Source organism: Amphiprion ocellaris, chromosome 13 (genome assembly GCF_022539595.1).
Source record: "Amphiprion ocellaris isolate individual 3 ecotype Okinawa chromosome 13, ASM2253959v1, whole genome shotgun sequence".
Classification (NCBI taxonomy): Eukaryota; Metazoa; Chordata; class Actinopteri; family Pomacentridae; genus Amphiprion; species Amphiprion ocellaris.
This window is the reverse complement of record NC_072778.1, coordinates 15,635,544-15,653,632: the sequence shown is the minus strand read 5'-3', so window position 1 is coordinate 15,653,632 and position 18,089 is coordinate 15,635,544. Positions and strand designations below refer to the sequence as shown.

The following is an 18,089-nucleotide window of genomic DNA, read 5'->3' as shown; positions in this document are numbered from 1 at the left end:
CTACACAATGACAAGGTGTAAAACTGGAGCAATTCAGGCATATAATTCTGAATAATAATAATGATGCAGAAAATCTTACCATGAGCACTGACATGATTGGTTCCTTAAGGTTGGTACAAATGGAACCGTGAAAGTCTGAATCTGTGCACAGAAATGCTCAGTATGGCAATGACTGCTTATTTTGGTCATTATATCTCTTCCAGCATATAAAAAACCACCATACAGACACATTACAAAGGTAAACCTACCGCTAGTCGACTGCTACTAATACACATTTTGACAATGGAAGACAGAGCCACAAGATCAGTAGATAATTCAGACTCATCCTTCATTAAAAGCAGTCAATCAGATTATGTGCAAGTTTTTACTTTTTAAATTGGGACATTCAGGAGCCAGAATTGAGCTGGAAATGCTGCAGGTATGTGTCTTTACCACCAGCATATTCATTCACTCTGGTCTTGTTTTTTAAGGTCTCTGTGTGTTTGGGGTCGTTCACCTGCCTCGCAATTCATGTTTTCTACACTAGATAGACACATTTTTGGGTACCAAGGCCTCTTTATTCACCCTTGTGTTCTGTTCCCTAACCTCTGGAGTATCAGGTCTATTCAATGAAGTTCATTCTTGGCCTTGAGAACAATATGAGTAACCTAATAATCAAACTTTTACGAGCCTTCAACCACATCTCATAGTCTTTATTTGTGAGTTACAGTAGTTTGACTGAAACCTGAAAATGCTGCAGACTCACACAGGAGATGTCTATCTTGAAGCAAATGTACTGCGATCATTTATATTAGAATACCTGACTTGAGATTTCATCACAGTTGCATGTATTTAGCGACTAACATTAAGGCTCACAGCTTGATTGGAGACATTGTCCTAACAATATGACTTGGACTCCATTGTTTTTGAGATGTGGCATGGATGTTCAGTGATTTTTTTTGTGTGTGTTTTGTTCACTGGGCCTTTGTATAACAGGAGAGTAATGAACAGTGAAATGTAAATAAGGAAACCTGTGAGAAAGCATCGACTCCACCACTGTTCTTTGATGGTTTGTAGGTTAGTATGTCTGAATAGTTTGTGCTCTAACCTCCACATTCTGTAGCTTTCTGTGTGCTAATCCTGCTTCATTTTGAATGCTTGTGTGGCTTCCTGCTCATTGTGATCAAAAGTAACACACCCATACCAATACTGCACTTAATCTCCACCTTTAATGTTTGCCTTTAAATCCCGCACGTTCCTCATTAGCTGAGTCATGGCTGCGAAGGGGCCGGTAAGAGGTTTCCTGTGTAAAACGCTTCAGTGGCTCCAGGTGTCTGATATCCAGGTGCAGACCCACTTTGCCTGTCGCTCTACTATGATTAAACTAATTGCACATGCTGTGGGATCAACATGAGGAACCAGAGACCATGTGTTGTCTGTCGGTAATCGGGCAGGACCCACCACAGCGCTGTGCTCTCTCAAATGTTGATTAGCTTTTTCTGTGGTGGGTTTTTACACCCATTTCCCCAAATGTTGGATCAGTGTGAGTACGAGTGATCAGGGCCTGCACTGCTGTCTGCATGGGTCTTCTTTTAATTCACTTGAAACCAAACACAAGGGTGATATTGAATCAGTTAAATTGTATCTGTTTTTAATTGACCTAAGGCTTTGATGGAGCACGGAAAAAGGTCGTGCTTCTATCCTGATCTTATTTTATCCCTTTTGTTTTAATCACCACAGCCTGTCCAGTATGTTCCCTACCTCTCTTCTAATCCTGCATCAGCTGGTTCAGGCTCCAGACTCCGGAGACCCTATACAGGATGAGAAAGGTAATGGATGTTTTTTAGCTAATCAAGGGACATTTTAATCACTTGATCCACTGCCACCTAGTTGTTAACTAGGTTGAGCAGGAGGTTTAAAAGCAGCTTTGGAGTGTTTTGTCTGAACACCGTACCTGTTTTCTAAAATGCTAATTGCACTGCTGCCATCATATGAGTTCCACTGAAACAACTTTATATATTGGGAAGTGAAGATTCATGCGTCTACATTCAGTGAATTCAGCAGACTGTTCAGGAAGGATTCCCCCAGACCAACCAGCTTTATAATAATATATAATTTTTATGATAACAGGCGTCGTACCAACAAATAAAAAGCATCTTAGCAAAGGTTTGTATTTGCACAGCACATAAGCCAGTTGTTCCACATTACATCTGATGTGTCACCACCCTGCTAACATCCCTCCATTGATGGTTAATTGCTTCAGAATAACTTTTGTGACTCATGGTACAAAAACATCAGGCACGTCTGTTGGGAAATTCCATGAAGTGAAGAGTAACAAATAATGGTACTTTATTCTGCAAATGCAAACACTTTAACAATTGTGTTTTTTATCTCACTGCAGTTTCAGGCAGGTCTTCGTATGTTTAAACTCATTTTGCACGACAAAAACCACACAAGTGATATTTTGTATTAAGGCTCAGAGAAGACAAAGACGACTCTCCATGAAAATATCCAAGTAGGAGTTTGTTATGCAAATCGTGCCTCTGGCCAAAATGCATCAGCAAGGAAATTTCTGTAAAACATGACTCATCACAGATGTTGTTTTTGATCACGATTCACACTTTTCTACTTGAAGACCCGCATTGCTGAGGTCCTGGACATTTTTTGACAGCATAGAGTATAATACTAATGTACCCGGGGGGCAGTTTGCTTTACAGAAAGTAGTCCAACACAAATACATACATCTTATACAAACACAGTACATATTTCTCCCACACTGTCACATGAATCGAGGAGAAAGAAAGAGAGACACGATGATATCTGGGGTTATAGTTTGTTTGAAAAAAAAATAAAGCAATAGTTGATGGGACAAACAACAATCTGTACCCTCTGCCCTGATGGAAGCAAGTGGAACTCAGATGTTCTAATATGACTCACTTCATACAGGTCTTTCACTGGAAGGATGTGGGATGTTCATATGTAGTGACCAGGTTTTGTCTGTGTGTCACTCTATATGATTTGCACCTGTTTGTAGCCTATGGAGGAAATCCTGGCGTAATACTAGACTTTGTGTTTGGGTAATGTGATCCAACTTGTAATTATCTTTAAAATGTAACTGGAAAGAGATATTGTAACCTTTAGGCTTAATCTAAATCTGCTGTGTAAATGTCGTGGTATACTGTAGTTTAATATATTTACATGTTAAATGTTATACGTTTCTGCAATCCACCATCACATAATGATGTAAATTGTGGCTGTACAATTAAACCAGCAGACTGTGTGTCCCACCAACTCTTATCAGTCTTACTTGTAGCTGAAAAATAAGAGTGCTCTGAATGTGCTGGGATTCAGCCAGACACAGACAACAGTTAACATCTGTGTGTGAATCACCTCAACAAAAAATGTAATTTGATCGCTGTGCAACTGGCTGCTGTTAGCCAGTAGACTTTAAGTTAGTGAGGATTAACTTAAGAAATATTTAAGCTTGTCTCAGACCTGTTAGTTCTGGATGTGTTGCCATTGATTAGCATTTTTATCATCAGCCACATTTATGCAATTATTTATTGAAATGTGGCTGCACTAATGGCAGCTGGTTAGTAAGATGCAATTTTCTTGCTTTAATCACTGGTTTCTGTGAAAAACAAAAACTGACCTGCTTTATTTTGACATTGAATTCACGCCTTTTAGAAGTTTCCAGTTTTCTAGTCCATATTAAACAAGTGTCTGCAGAAGAAGAGACGATGCACCAAAAAACAAAGTCAAAAATATTTAAATCTATATTGAAACATTCACATTTCACTGTTGACTGTGTGTGTTTACTCTCCTCTAAAGCTCTATTTGCCCTGTTAAACATTTTGTCTGTTATTTGGTGTCAGCTTAAAACATAGCCAACATAAATAAACAAAATGAAATAACTGATAATCCTGGAATGAATATGGTGTAAAATGTTGCTGCGTCACATCACTGCAGGCCAAAACTTTATCTGGACATTGACAACAAAGGATGTCCTGACAACTGAAACAAAGTCATACTGCTGATGAAAACAATGTAATACTTTCTTAATGATTAGTATTGGAACTAATCAGGTCTAATCAGGTCTGTTTTACTGATGTTGTTTAAAGATCAGTTCATCTTGGTGACTCTCCATATCTGTACCACTAATAGCTATTTATTCATTGCCAAAGCATCACACTTTTTTGGGGAGTTGCTGCTAAATGTAGGCTTACTTGCTTTGTGGGTGTCTCGATTCTACAAGAAGTTACGTAAAATTAGCAAGTTCGTGATCGCTGTTAAGGTTGAGGACGTTGCAGGTATCAGACAGGTTTCTGTAGACGTCACAGAGCCCCTATGACCCGTCGTGGACTTTAACTCCCAGAAGCCTTTACGGCTGTTGTCTGTGTTTACAACCAGCTGACATCCGGCGTCTTCCCGTCCATTAGCCACCGATACCCAGAGTCAACCATAACGATATCCAGCTGCACTCGATATTTTCCTCATGAAAAGCGCTTCCTGCTGAGTCGTCAACTCTACTGAATGCAAAATTTCATCATATTCATCAGATGCAGGTGAGGTCGACGGGGCAAAAATCTCCGTTGCATATTTAGTTAGCCAGCTAGCCCCGCCGCTAGCCTGCGATAGACGGATTGGTATAAGCTAAGCTAACGCAGCAGCTAATGCTAACGCTAGCACAAGCCAGCTCTATTCGTAGGACTGTGTTTCGACATATATCCGGACGTAACTGTGCTGGTCGCTGTGCTCCGATGAGGTACATTTTCCAGCTACTTTACAACATCAATTAGTTACTTCAAACGAGCTTGTTAGCTACATCTATATTAATTAGAACCGTTAGCCCGCTAGCTTTGGTAAACTGTTGGAATCTGACTTAAGCTATGAAGCTCGTCGCTGTCGTCGCTTCCTGACCAGCTAAGTTTGGTGTTTTAATTAGCCATATCACGGTGAAGTACGCCTTTTCGCTCGCTGCTTATGTAGTTTCAGGTAACTAATCAATTGGGTGCATGTTTGACGTTTGATTGATGGTGTTGTGATATTCGCTGTAGCGACATGCTAACCTCTGTGGATCATTAGCCTGTGTGCTGTGCAGTTACGGTGCCAGGCTGTGGGAATCAGCAGGCTCACAGTGTTGGTGTTGTTTGTGTCAGGGCTCTGGCCCCAACTCCAGCAGCTGAAGCACACCAGTCCTGTCCTCCCTGCTCCACGTCCACGGCCTTCATCCTCGCTGAGCCATGACCACCCAGAGGGATCTTGATATGGTGAGTGATCCTTTGCCACCTTCCTTAAACTACTTTACAACAGCAGCTCAGAGTCATGGTGGTTGTCTCTGTTTCTGGGGGCATGTGTTATTGAAACATTGCAGTCAATTATTAAAGCGTGTGGCTGCCATGGTGTTAAAGCATTACATGAACGTTTTCTCCAAGTTAAAATCATTTAGGTGTTTTGGTTTAGGGGTGGGGGTGGTTATGGATTAGCCAACGTCCCACAAACACTTAGCTGGGATAGTGACTGCTGTTCCTGTGAACACCATCTGTCTAATCTCAGTTTAAACGTTGCCCTACTTTCCTTTCAAGGTTTACATGCCAATTGATTGAACCCTCTTACTACGCCCTGCTCCCCCCTATTCAACTACAGGAACAGACAACACTTATTTAGATACACAACAGAAACAACAGTAGAAGTTAAACTGAGAAAAACGGTCAGGATTAATTGTCATGCCACCCAGCTGGTGCTCTATCCTGCAAATATTCTATTAAATGTAATACTTTACAAAGTAATGTCTGCAAAAAATGCATTGGGAAATCTGTAACGAGCAGATTTTGTGTATAATAAATAATTTTATTTATTTATTTATCCAAGATAAAACATTTAAATTCATGTTGGTCAGTGAGAAAATCAGATGTTATGGTGCCAATGTGAATAATGGGAGTATTGTGTGCTGGAACTGACTGATTTGCAGTGATTTTTATTGATCAACTGATCAAGTTAGTTATATAGTTTTTGTGCAGAAAGTCTAAATTTGCAGTTTCTGTCTTCCTAATGTGAATATTTACGGTCTTGATCTCTTTTCATAGTTGTAAATTGCTTTAGATTTTAGTTTGTTGGCAAGACCAGACATGGTGTTTGGAGAAATTACCTGAAATTGTGATGGGTGTTTATACTTATTTTATGGCATTTCTTAAACCAAACATTCACGTTGTTGAGAAAATAACCAGAGTTGTTGACATAGACTTAGATGTGAAGGGGCACACACCCTTGCTGTCGTAGCATTGTTTTAAATTCTGTTTGATCGAAACCTTGTCAAATGTTTTATCGAGGACATAGACATCAGGTAAAAGCCCACAACAATGCAGAGTACAATATAATAGATCATCTTTTTTGACATTAGCCTGTGTTTGGCTACGTTTTTAGGAAACTTGGCTACTATCAAGAACGAATAAGCCTTTGGTAGCCAGCATTTTAAAAAGTAATCATAACAGTGTTTGACAGATTTAATACCTTTGTTTGGATTGGAGAACCTCGAGAACATTTGCGATGCAGGATGTTGCCATTGGTAACCAGGCAGATTTGACTCTGTTGTTATTTTGTTGGGGATGAAAGGGATGGGGACAAAGCTTGTTAATAATGACATGGGTATGTAACCCCACATTGAGGTTATTAAGTTCATAGGGGGGCGGGGAGGGCAGAGGAAGACCAAGAGGGGGGGATTGTATTTGTAAACAGATCAGAGAGTGGGGTTGTCCCTCCCTGACGTCACGCCTCGTGGTTAAGTCTCTTTGTTCTCTCCTCTGTGATTTGTGAACCGAAGAAAGTTCATGTAACACCTTTTTAAGAAGGGCAAATGTCAGGGAAAAGTAGTCCCATCTGCCATCTCTGAGTCTTGAATGGAGATGTCCCAGTAGAAAGATTCAGTCGATAGGATGTTTTGTCTTTTTTAACCTGAATAATTTTTTGAAGTAGTGGCATGATTGATTAGAGAGGATGGATTAATAGATTAGCATGGAGCGACATGAATTAGACGACTAAGGTCCAAAATGGATCATTAATTTAGGTCAGAGTGACGTTTCAATCCTGACCCTTTGCTGACTGTACTTATAGTACAAAGCAGGTGGAGAAATCAGTATAAAATCATGATTCTAAATCGTTTGCTGTCGATGACTGCCTGACACGAAACTGCCACTGACTACGAAAAAAAAAGCACAATTAGATGGACAACATATGCAGGTGCAAAGATTTGGGAAATCTCCATCAATTAAAGGAGTTATGCTCAGTTTATTTAATTGTGTGAAATCTGTTGAAATATCTCTCAAATATACCAGAAACGTCACAAATACATAGGAGTTACAGTAAAGAAAACATTAAAACAACCCATGATGATAAAACATATTTAACTAGAAGAGCACCACTCCTGTCAGTTATAATGCTTTTGATTTTTAACCACGCCTGTGATTATAGATCAGCCAAGTGATCCACTATAAATGGATGCATTTATAGACATTCAACTGGTTTAAAACTTTGACTCTTTAAATATATTTGTGGTTTGGAGTCAGTGTCCAAACCGTGTGACCCTTAGACATCCATTTGGCATCATTCCTGGTGATACTCCACTGTCTTCTCTTGAAACTGTCTTTACTAGATGCACATTTTTGGATAGAGATCAGGTGATGGATTTGACTATTTGAGAGTATACTTCTATTGGGTCCAAAAAACTCCCTTGATTGCTCAGTTTTTTATAGTGCAGTATCTGCTTTTCTAATTTAAAAAATACATCAAAGTTACCTAAAATTACACGGATGCTAAATTAGACAGCAAACAATTACAAACCAGCAAACTACATCATGTAAATTCATATCTATCATTTTATGTGTACGATCCTAGGATCAGATCATACAGAGCATGAAACTAATGTGCCGCAAAGCGTTGGTTTGTACCCATGTTTAATTATGAACTTTCAGCACTGGTTTGGCTTTTTACATACATAGTAAAATTCAAATATACAACTTGATTCTCATAAAACCACAATACATAGGAAACTCCTAAAATCGCAACAAAAAACATAAAGTGACACAAAAATCTTAAAGTAGAATACATACGTTTAGGAAATTTAACTGTGTAAATAAACTAAATAAACACTTTGGCCATAACAAGGGCTAGTTTGGTAATGAAAAGCACTTCGTGATGCTCGGTCGTGACCCGCATTTACAATAAGAGTCTGTGTTATTTTTAAATCTTGTAGAAACAGTGTATTGTGTCCCACAAGGCTTTTCTGACATTACTGTAATATTTCGCCTTAAAGGCATGTTGGACAAAAGGTCGCCCTTTTATTTATTTATTAACAGACTGGTTTGTGCGGTTGCCCAGAGGATAAAATGTGGAGCACGCCCCAGTGTTAGAGACCCTCCCACACATATGCACGGTCCCCCTTGGGGCAACGCACTGGCCATGTAAATTTAATAACATGGCCCAGAGCTGTCTGGGACACCTGGGGTTATCGCATTAGGCCGACAGCCCGGAGAGGAGCAGCAGCACCCTGGAACTAAAGGGCCAGTGTTCTCCCCCTCAGCCCCACCCTTATCTGTTGTTGTCTCTGGCAACAGGGGCTCACTTCAGTGTAAGCTCTCACTGAATGAAGTCGCCCACTCAAAGGGCGGAGATCTGGTGTGGATAAATCTAATTAGACTGGAATGCCTGTCTCTTCGCAGCCTTCTGAAGGTCACCTCATGTCTGAAGAGGTTAGAGGAAGTGGAGGGATTTCATCACGACTCATCGAGAAGAATTTTAATGGAAGTTTGAAGTTTGTGTCGGATGCTGTGACATTTCTTTGCAGCGATCTTTAGATGTTTTTGTGTGTTGTTTTAGGTGCACCTCCGCCTGATCCTGGTCAGTGGCAAAACGCAAGACTTCACGTTCTCCCCGAATGACTCGGCCACAGACATTGCCAAGCATGTATTTGACAACTGGCCCGCAGGTACTTTTGACAGGATTCAGTTTGCTTTATGTGTTTCTAACACTTAACTACTAGATAGAGCTCTAACTGTAATAATTTATATAAGGGTTCTAAGTATTTTTTAAAGAAATGCTGGAATTCCCTGATTTTAGCATCTCAAATGCGAATATTGTCTGGTTTCTTTCCTCCGCTATGCCACTAAACTTAATGCCTTTGGGTTGTGGACAAAACCAGATATTTTGAGACTTCATCCTGAACAGTAGAAGACACTGATAGATATTTTCATCTTTTTCTGATGTCACAACAGCCAGTATTAGTTTATTACAGATTTCCTGAAACCAGTGTGCTTGCCGGCTGATAAATTATAACAATTAGCAGTGCTGAGATTCCAAACAAGATTTAAGTTTATAGGTAATTTGTCACCATTTGGGCTTTTACATAAACAGTAAAATTAAAATATACAACTTTTGTTCTCATAAAAGCAAAGTACACGAGAGGCATGAAAGTATAATGAAATACTCAGAACAAAATACATTAAATGTTGAAATGGCTACAGCTCCTGTTTGCTTCTATCCAGCACTCAATCTTTCAGGATTGATGATTTTATATTTATAAGTAATTTGATTTCAGTTTGTAATGTGTTTCACAGTTGACAGCTCTTCATGGACACCTTGTAGTGTTTTTATAGTTGGACTTCATTATGCCTCAAGTTATTTTATTACTCTCTTGTCTTTGGTTATATGTGGAAATGGTCTCTGGGGCTAAACTTCCATATATCAATCAAAAATCGGTACCAGTGGGCTCATAGTAAGTGATGAACTTGTTCTTCCTCTGTCTGGCAGGATGGGAGGAGGAGAGGGTGAGCAGTCCCAGTATACTGCGCCTCATCTTCCAGGGACGCTTCCTTCATGGCAACGTTACCCTGGGAGGTACGGCCATCTCTGAACACAGACACCTCCACATTAGCACCGTTTATGTCCATCTATCTTACTACAAACAGCCCTGTAGACTGACACTGTAAATAAAGTTGCTCATTTGCCACAGTTAAGCTAAGGTAACTGCATGCACTCATGCGGCTGAAAGCTCTAGAAATTTCCTAGTAATGCTACAAAGAATAATGTCAGGATCACCTCTGTAGATTTTCAAATAACACTGACATCTGCGATTTATTTACTCTACTCTTTGTGTCGTTTATTTTACTTCTAGAGGGTTTAACTGAGTGTAGTAATGAGGGCTGCCGTCAATTAGAGATTTTCTTCGTCAATTATTTATTCCTCAGTCCCCACAAACACTTGGATAAATCTGATAGTGCATGTTTATCTCGACTCTCTAACATTAGAGCGAGCAGCTATGCTAAGTGGCTAACACTGAGCTACTTAAATGTTTCAAATGATGAGCCATGTTTTCATTTTGTCATTAAATCTTGTATCCTTAATCTTTGAAGGGGAACCGACTTTTCAAATGACACCAAGTTAAAATACAAAATTCCAGAGAAGAGAAAGAAAAAATAAACCAAAAGAGATGTTAACAGAGAGAATGCATTACCACAGTTGGCTGGTGGGAAAACAAAACAACTGCTTATTAAGGAAGATAATTTGTGGAGAAAACAATTAAAATTTACAACAAAACTGTACAGTATTGTGTGAAATAGTGGTTGTGTTTTCTTCTAGGGCAGATGGTGATTATTATTAACAAAAGAGAAGAATAACTGATAGGCTTTTGTTGCCTTTGAAAGTTAGTGAAACTTATGTCTCATTAACAGTGTTAATATAATTTACAATGTGATTAGCTGTAGTAGTAACTATATAGTGATCAGTAGTCACTGAGTATCGGTTGTCTTCTGGCGTAATTAAAAATGCAAACAAAAAGTACAACCACCATTAGGAGAGTAGGTGAGAGACTCAAATGTAGCTGGAACGTTCTTCTGTCAGATCTGCTAAACACACAACCGTACACACACACACGCACACACACGCACACTTGCACTTAAACTCTACAATCTGTGCTGTCTTCTTAAGTTGTGCTCAGGCACGTGTCTTTACTTTTTCCCATTAATGTCAACAGAAATCATTTGGATGACGTTAACACCCCATAATGTCGACAGCTGAGGATTACAGGCAGATGGTTTTACTGGCTTTGTTGTGTGTCTTTCATTTAAGCCAACAGAGATGAAGAGACACAGATGCAGCTGAAGGATTTCATCTGGTGTTATGATCAATAAGCAGCCAAGAATTAAATAGAGTTTACCAAAAAAAAAAGTGATATAAACATGTACTGTGGAGCTAACTTCAAACTAACTCGGTATCACAGAGGCGGGGTATGACAGAATTAACATATCTGTTGCCATGGCGACAGGCTTCCTGCACTTGAGCAGTTTAACAAATGAGCAGCAGAGTTGAAACAAAATAGCAGCTAAACAAAGAACATCTCATTTAAGTATTTTAATCTCCTTAAACTTTCGAACTCCTGGACTCGCTGCCCTTTATCTGTCCTGAGATTTACTGACCCGCAGTCAGACGGCTGGTTCAGAGTTAAGTGGGCCGAGCTTCAGTGGCGCTGCGGTCAGACTGTAATCCTCGTAGTGTTGTGATAATAAGGTGGGACAGGGAATAGTGTGAGTCGGTTGTAAACAAGAGCTGCAGGAGATGGCAGGTTAACAACAGAAATCCATTAACCCACAAGTCACTGTCATTAACCTCTGCCACTGTCCTCACACCTCCTCCCTTCTCCACAGCTTGGATTATTTCACCGAAATGTTATAAGAATGAACTATATTCCGTGATTGAGAGGTCAGCCTCTCTGTCTGGATGTTCCCCTACGAAGTGTGAAGGAAACGGGAGACGTCAAACCTTCACCAGAAGTGAACTGTTTCCTGTTTCACATAGAAGTTATGAGGAAGTGAAACTGTGTCCTGCTGCACCACAGCAGCCCTGTGGACATGCACACTTATGTATCAGCAAAATGTCAGCCAGTCAGATTTGTCATTGGTTATGAACACATAGAGTGAAGATGTGTTGACAATAATATACAAATATTTGTGATAAGTAGTTGTGTAACACATGATTTCCACTGAGAAAAAAATAAATGAAGCAAAACTAAAACTATGAGAGGCTATAAGAGTGATAGCGAATGCAAAGTCATCCAAGCATCGACACAGTAATCAGTTTTAACGTGTGCATTCAGTTGGTTTTCAGCTGGAGACAAACTGAGAAAATGTGCCACTTGTCACATTATTTTCATTCCACTTTTAGACGCAAAGAAAGAAACTAAGGTGGCTGTAATCAGTCGGCATAATAGATGATGCAGAAAGCAGTTCATATCAGTAATTAAATCTGACGCACAGTTTTAATTTTTTTCCTATAATGCTTCAGTTAATGGTAGCCCATCTCTGGTATCTCTGTATAATTGCTGTGTCATGATGTCTATCACAATACAGGACATCGTGACTGCAACAGCATCCAAATCAGTGTCAAAGAAATTCCAAAGACACAAATGGAAATACCTCAGATGATCACAAAATCTAAAAAAGGATTCTGTACACTATGCAAAGTTTCATTGGCAGCACCAGCACAATGTACAAGCTCCTGAAGAGAAACACACAAGAGCTAGTTTGGTAGATGCACCGCCAAAAACGGCAAAACCACACTAAGTCTTGTCTTTCGTTAATCTGCTAATTGATAAAATAATTGGCAAATTATCGAAAGAAAAGTAGTCATTAGTTTTAAGCCTAAAAGCAACGTTAAACAAAAGATTTCCACAATATTTGTCTGAATATTGTCCTGTCAATAACCTGACAATTGTTTGTCAAAATCATTATACGGGTCAATATATAATTGAGGGATTTTTGAAGTCCATGGGATATATCTTGCACACATTTTTGTTAAAAATAAAAAAAAAAACTAATGGTTTTTATGTTCATTATAATCATGTCTTTACAAATTCCATAATTATTTATTGTGGAAACAATCACTTATTGATAAAAAACGACTGGATATCACTAAAATGTCAACCAAATAACTGTGAATTTAAAAACGACCACCTTCTAATTCAATAACCAGTAATAAAATGAGCTTATTCAAAAATAGTTTTGATGTGTTCTTTTTATTAAGTTGAGATAATCATGACAAATATTTCTTTTTTGGCAATAAATCAAATTTTATATGGAAAATAAATTGTATTTGTCTCAGAGAAATCATTTTCAACTAAGTTACCCGTTAGAAAAACACCTCTCAAGGAAGTGTGTTAATTTCAGATCACATGACCTGCTCCACATGATGTCATTTCCTCCTGAAGAAAAGACTCCAAGGCTTTGAGTTATTTAATATAAAGTGTGTGAGTCAAGTGTGGATTTATCGCATGGCAACAGGTTTACTGTGATATCATAAATAACTTTCAATTTCAATTTTACTCAATTGGATGTATAATATGTAGAAGAATCTTTCTCTAGAAACGCCATGTGGTTTTCAGTTAAAGGCAGACATGTTGATTTATAGGCCTTAAAACACCAAAAATGTCAACTATGATACAAAAAGTCCCACAATTATATATTGATCCATACAGTTGTTGTTTTTACAAGAGTTATCACCATACAACTATGAATACTGTAATGATGAACGATGATGTGTTTCCATGTTTAAAGCTCTAAAGCTGCCACCGGGCCGGACGACCGTCATGCACTTGGTTGCCAGAGAGACTCTTCCAGAACCCAACTCTCATGGTGAGGAACATTTCTGTGTCCTTTTTTTAGTCTGTCCTGTGTGACTGCTGAATGTTGTATTCCTGCTCTTGCATTTGATTCACTCATCAGAGTAAAGTGGAACTGCAAATATCACATATCGATTCACAACATGTGCCACGTCATGGATTTTCATTCACATCCATCGTGCAACGTTGCCCTCATTTAAAGCTACATTAAATATTAATCACCGTTTTGGTTTCACACAATGATATTGATGTTTTAAATGCTCGTCACATAGAAAATAGTCCATATAGATAAACTCACTTGGCTTCAGCTTGGGTAAATCTCACCTAACGTCACTTTTTGTTATTATAGGTCATTTTTGGTCGCATATGTTTGAGTTGTTGCCCTGCATTAACCCTCTGAACAGTTTTACTGCCACACCTTTATAGAAACAGCACAACCACGGCTAGAAGTCAAACATGTCTTCTGAGCAGTACAACTGCTGTTATAATGCCATGAATTATAAAGAAGTGGGGGAAAAAAGGATTGCTTTCTTTGATTTTTCATTTCACAAACATGTAAAAACCTGGAATCAATCCACAGGTGCCACCAATACTGGGCAAAAAATAGAGGCTCTGCATTTTATAGCTATTTTACTATTTAGATTTTTAATTGCTTTCCCTACATGTCTCCTATCTGCTCTGTGAAAACACTAGTCAGAAAGTAGGAGTACAGAAATATTTGTATTTTACAGACTCTGGTTCAAGGAAATGTTTTATTTTTGTCAAAATCTTAAATTATACTTGTAGAATGAAGTGATTTTGCTGAAATATTCAGATTTGTTTATTAGCTTGGATTTGTTTAATATTAATTTGATAAGTTTAAGGAAAATCAGATGATTCTATTAATCCTCCTGTTGTTCTCATTTACGGGCACCAAAAAAATATTGTTTCCTTGTCTTAAAAAAAATCCAAAGTTCAGCAAAAAAATTCCCCAAATTTCTGAAAATTTGCAAAACCTTCAGGAAGAAAATTCCAATAATTCCTTAAAAGTTTCCCTTAAAAGTTTTATTTAAAAAAAAATCCCCCAAATTTGGCAAGAAAATTCTTGTAAATATTTTCAAAAAATGAGTAGAAATCTTCCAACAAAAATCCTCAAAATATCTAAAGTGATTACATATGTATCAGTAACTTGTAATATTTTCTTTAAGAACATTCACAAAAAAATCAACCAAAATCCAGCGAGCCTAGAAGCTTCTCTGTGCACTGTAGCCTATTAGTATTAATGGATCATTGGTCAAGTTGAAGTTGTTCCTAAAATCAGTGAATAATTGTTGTCATTTAGGCCGCAACTGTGGCTCCGCGTGTTCCTGCTTTCGTCTCGTGTCGGCTGCTTGTTTTCATCTCACCTTTTCATGTCTCTGCTGTCTTTGTAGGTCAAAGGAACAGAGAAAAAACCACAGAGAGCAACTGCTGCCTCCTCTTGTAAAAGCAACGGAAACGAACCCCCTCCCCAGCCCCATCCTCTCACAACACACACACACACACACACACATAAACACACACATAAACATGCACACACTCCCCCTCCGTTCTGTCCTGCCCGTCGTCCCGTCAGCTGCGACTCTGGAGTAAATCGCAGGAAGTGTGTTTGGGGCCATCACTCACTTTGGTTGAACTCCAATCTGAGGCTTTTCTTCTTCTTTTTTTGTGCCAATATATTCACTTTCTGCCCCCTCAAACTTTTCCTCTATCGGCATAATTTGCTGTTGTTGCTCCTTTTTCGTTTGAAGATCACGACATCGAACAATACCCCAACGCTCCCCCGCGGATGTCTTCGCCGCTGGAGGGGTTTTAAAGAGCTGTCATGTGTAGAGAAAATGACCCAGGAACAGTCGCTCTTCGTGGAAACAGGAGTGCTATAAAGGACATGTGGGCTTTAACCCTTACCTACTAGTCACGTGGATGTTTCCCCAGGTCTTACTGAATGGTGTTAACCCTCTCATTGCACTTAACCAGTCTGTTAATTCTGAAGTGTTTATTGTGTTTCATCTTCTCTCCCCTCATGGCTTCTTCTTCTTTTTTTTTTTTTTTTTTGTAGTCAGATGAACAGACCTTAATTGGTAGAAAACGTGCCATCCTCCTCATTGACTGTTTCTGCCTCTAACTAACTGAACCGTTCGGTCTGTATCAGCACCGGTGGCCTTCGTGCCATTTACCTGCATCTGTTTGTTCTGGACCAATGAGGAAAAGACTTTGAATCAGGAAGAGGAAACACCTGAAGGGTCCACAAGAGACAGAGAAACAGACTCCCAGCTTGAAAAGATGTAGATTAGACGGATCGCTTGGAGGCGTTTGATTTTATTGACTGTCGGTGTTGCCTGGTAACGGGAGCCGACATGGCGGCCAGTTAAATGCAGACAGAAGGAGCAGTAGAAGAAGAGAGGGAGGAGCGGCGGCTTGAAACCACCTCTACTGCTGGACGCTGACAACAAGGCAAAGGGGGGATTTCTCCCTTTTTGGATGAAGAGTTCAAAGGAAAGTCTTGGCGGCGTTTCACCTCCTTTTCATTTGGATGCTGTCTTTACTTCTTGTTTGCCTTTTATCGTGGAATTCAGTAATATCATTAATATTGAAATTTAAATATATCGATTTTTATCTTGTGTATAGGTATTTGTTGAATTTTAGCGCGGGTGAGTTTGTGTGCGAGTGTGTCTGAGGGTGTGTGATGCACGTGGCATTCTGTGTGAGGACTAGTGAGGGCATGTGGTCGTTAAAAATTCAAAGGTGGTGCACTGGGAGTGTTGATGGGCTGCGGTTTCTTCAGAAACAGTCAGAAACCTTTTGATTCCTTCCATTGGGTGTCCTTTGGTTTGTGTTTTTGTCAATCAGTGTCACTGCTATGAAGTTTAGCTCAGTATGAATAAATGTAAAAACTAAAATGCAATGTGGTCTACATAAAAGCTTGTATTATAAATTAATAAATCTTTACATAAGGCAACTTCTCTTGGTTCAGTTTTCCTGTTTCCCAGCCGTGTCTAGGACTACTTCGTTGTTCATGAAGCTGTTGATTCCCTTTTTGATGAACCTTTTCGTCTTAAAGCTTTAACTGTCTTATTTTATCTGGCCAAGTACATTTTTAATTTGTCTATTTTTTTTGTTTCTCGCTTTTGCCATTTTTTTTGGTCTCGTTTGTGTAAATTTTTGTCGCTTTGTAATTTTTTGTTTTGTCTCATTGTCATTTTGTGTCTCGCTTTTGTCGTTTTGGGTCTTATTTTTGTAATATTTTGTCTTGTTTTTGTTTTTTTTGTCTGACTTTTGTCATTTGTCTCATGTTTTTGTTGTTTTGTTTCTTGTTTTTGTCATTTTTGTCTTTGTGTAATTTTTTGTCTCATTGTTTTGTCGCTTTGTAACTTTTTGTCAAATTTTTTGTCTCTTTTGTTTTGTTTCATGTCTGTCTCATTTGTCTTTTGTGTCTCGCTTTTGTTGTTTTGTAATATTTTGTCTTATTTTTGTTTTTTTTGTCTTTGGCTTGTCATTTGTCTCACGTTTTTGTCATTTTGTTTCTCGTTTTTGTCATTTTTGTCTCGTTTGTGTCATTTGTGTCATTTGGGTTTTTTTTTGTTGCTTTGTAACTTTTTTGTCAAATTTTTTGTCTTGTTTCGTGTCGTCTTTTTTTTTCTCATTTTGTGTCTCATTTTTGTAATATTTTGTCCTGTTTTTGTTGTTTTGTATTTTTTTTGTCTGACTTGACGTTTGTCTCATGTTTTCGTCGTTTTGTTTCTCGTTTTTGTTGTGCTTGTGTTTCTTATTTTTGTCATTTTGTGTTTTGCTTTATTTGTTGTCTATTTTTTGTTGTTTTCTTGCTTTTTCCTTCTTTTTGTCTTGTTTGTGCCATTTGTGTAATTGTCTAATTTTTGTCTTTTGTCTCATTTTTTTGTCGCTTTGTAACTTTTTTGTCCAATTTTTTGTCTTTTTTTGTTTGTTTCATGTCGTTTGTCCCCTTTTTTGTCATTTTGTGTCTCACTTTTGTTGTTTTGTGTCTCATTTTTGACCAAGTAGATATTTAATTTACCGTCACGGAAAACTGAGACGACCACCGGAAAATCTTTTAATCTTTTTACTTAAAGAAGCGATAAATGATTAATCAATTTTCAAAATGGTTGCTGATGATTTTCTTTTGTTAGTTGAATAATTGATAAATTCACATATTATTTCAGCTCCAGCTGTGTCCCAGTTCCATAACTGGCTCTAATTATACGCCCAGTGTTCTGTTATAACTTTTATTTTAGATGCTCTTTACAGTTTCAGACTGGAATGGTTATTTTACTAAGTTAGACTTCAGGGAAATTGAGTTAAACTTATAAATAGATTATGCACAGATGGATAACCTTCATCAAAAACAAAGTATATCATATTAGCAAAGGTTTCATATTTATTTTCATACTTTTCTTTTGAGTTTATTTTCTAA

At 38.3% G+C, this 18,089-nt stretch overlaps 1 protein-coding gene across 2 annotated transcripts; it reads left to right on the top strand.

Annotated features, from left to right (window-relative positions):
* The first annotated feature begins 4,384 nt into the window (after positions 1-4,384).
* ubl3b (ubiquitin-like 3b) lies at positions 4,385-16,619 on the top strand. Of its 2 annotated transcripts, none has more exons than XM_023270559.3 (6): positions 4,385-4,544; positions 5,139-5,249; positions 8,851-8,959; positions 9,781-9,867; positions 13,578-13,655; positions 15,055-16,619. In XM_023270559.3, exons 2-6 carry the CDS (start codon positions 5,223-5,225, stop codon positions 15,105-15,107), a joined length of 354 nt encoding a protein of 117 aa, XP_023126327.1. In that variant the 5' UTR covers positions 4,385-4,544; positions 5,139-5,222; the 3' UTR covers positions 15,108-16,619. The 2 variants fall into 2 exon arrangements, with proteins under 2 accessions (XP_023126327.1, XP_035804218.1); XM_035948325.2 differs by lacking the exon at positions 4,385-4,544 and adding an exon at positions 4,622-4,744.
* The last annotated feature ends 1,470 nt before the right edge of the window (positions 16,620-18,089 follow it).

Excerpts from the sequence above, each read along its gene's own strand:
- ubl3b (XM_023270559.3), top strand. The coding sequence starts at position 5,223 with ATGACCACCCAGAGGGATCTTGATATG. Across the intron at positions 9,868-13,577 it reads TGGCAACGTTACCCTGGGAG|CTCTAAAGCTGCCACCGGGC; the intron begins GTACGGCCATCT and ends CCATGTTTAAAG. Across the intron at positions 13,656-15,054 it reads TCCAGAACCCAACTCTCATG|GTCAAAGGAACAGAGAAAAA; the intron begins GTGAGGAACATT and ends CTGTCTTTGTAG.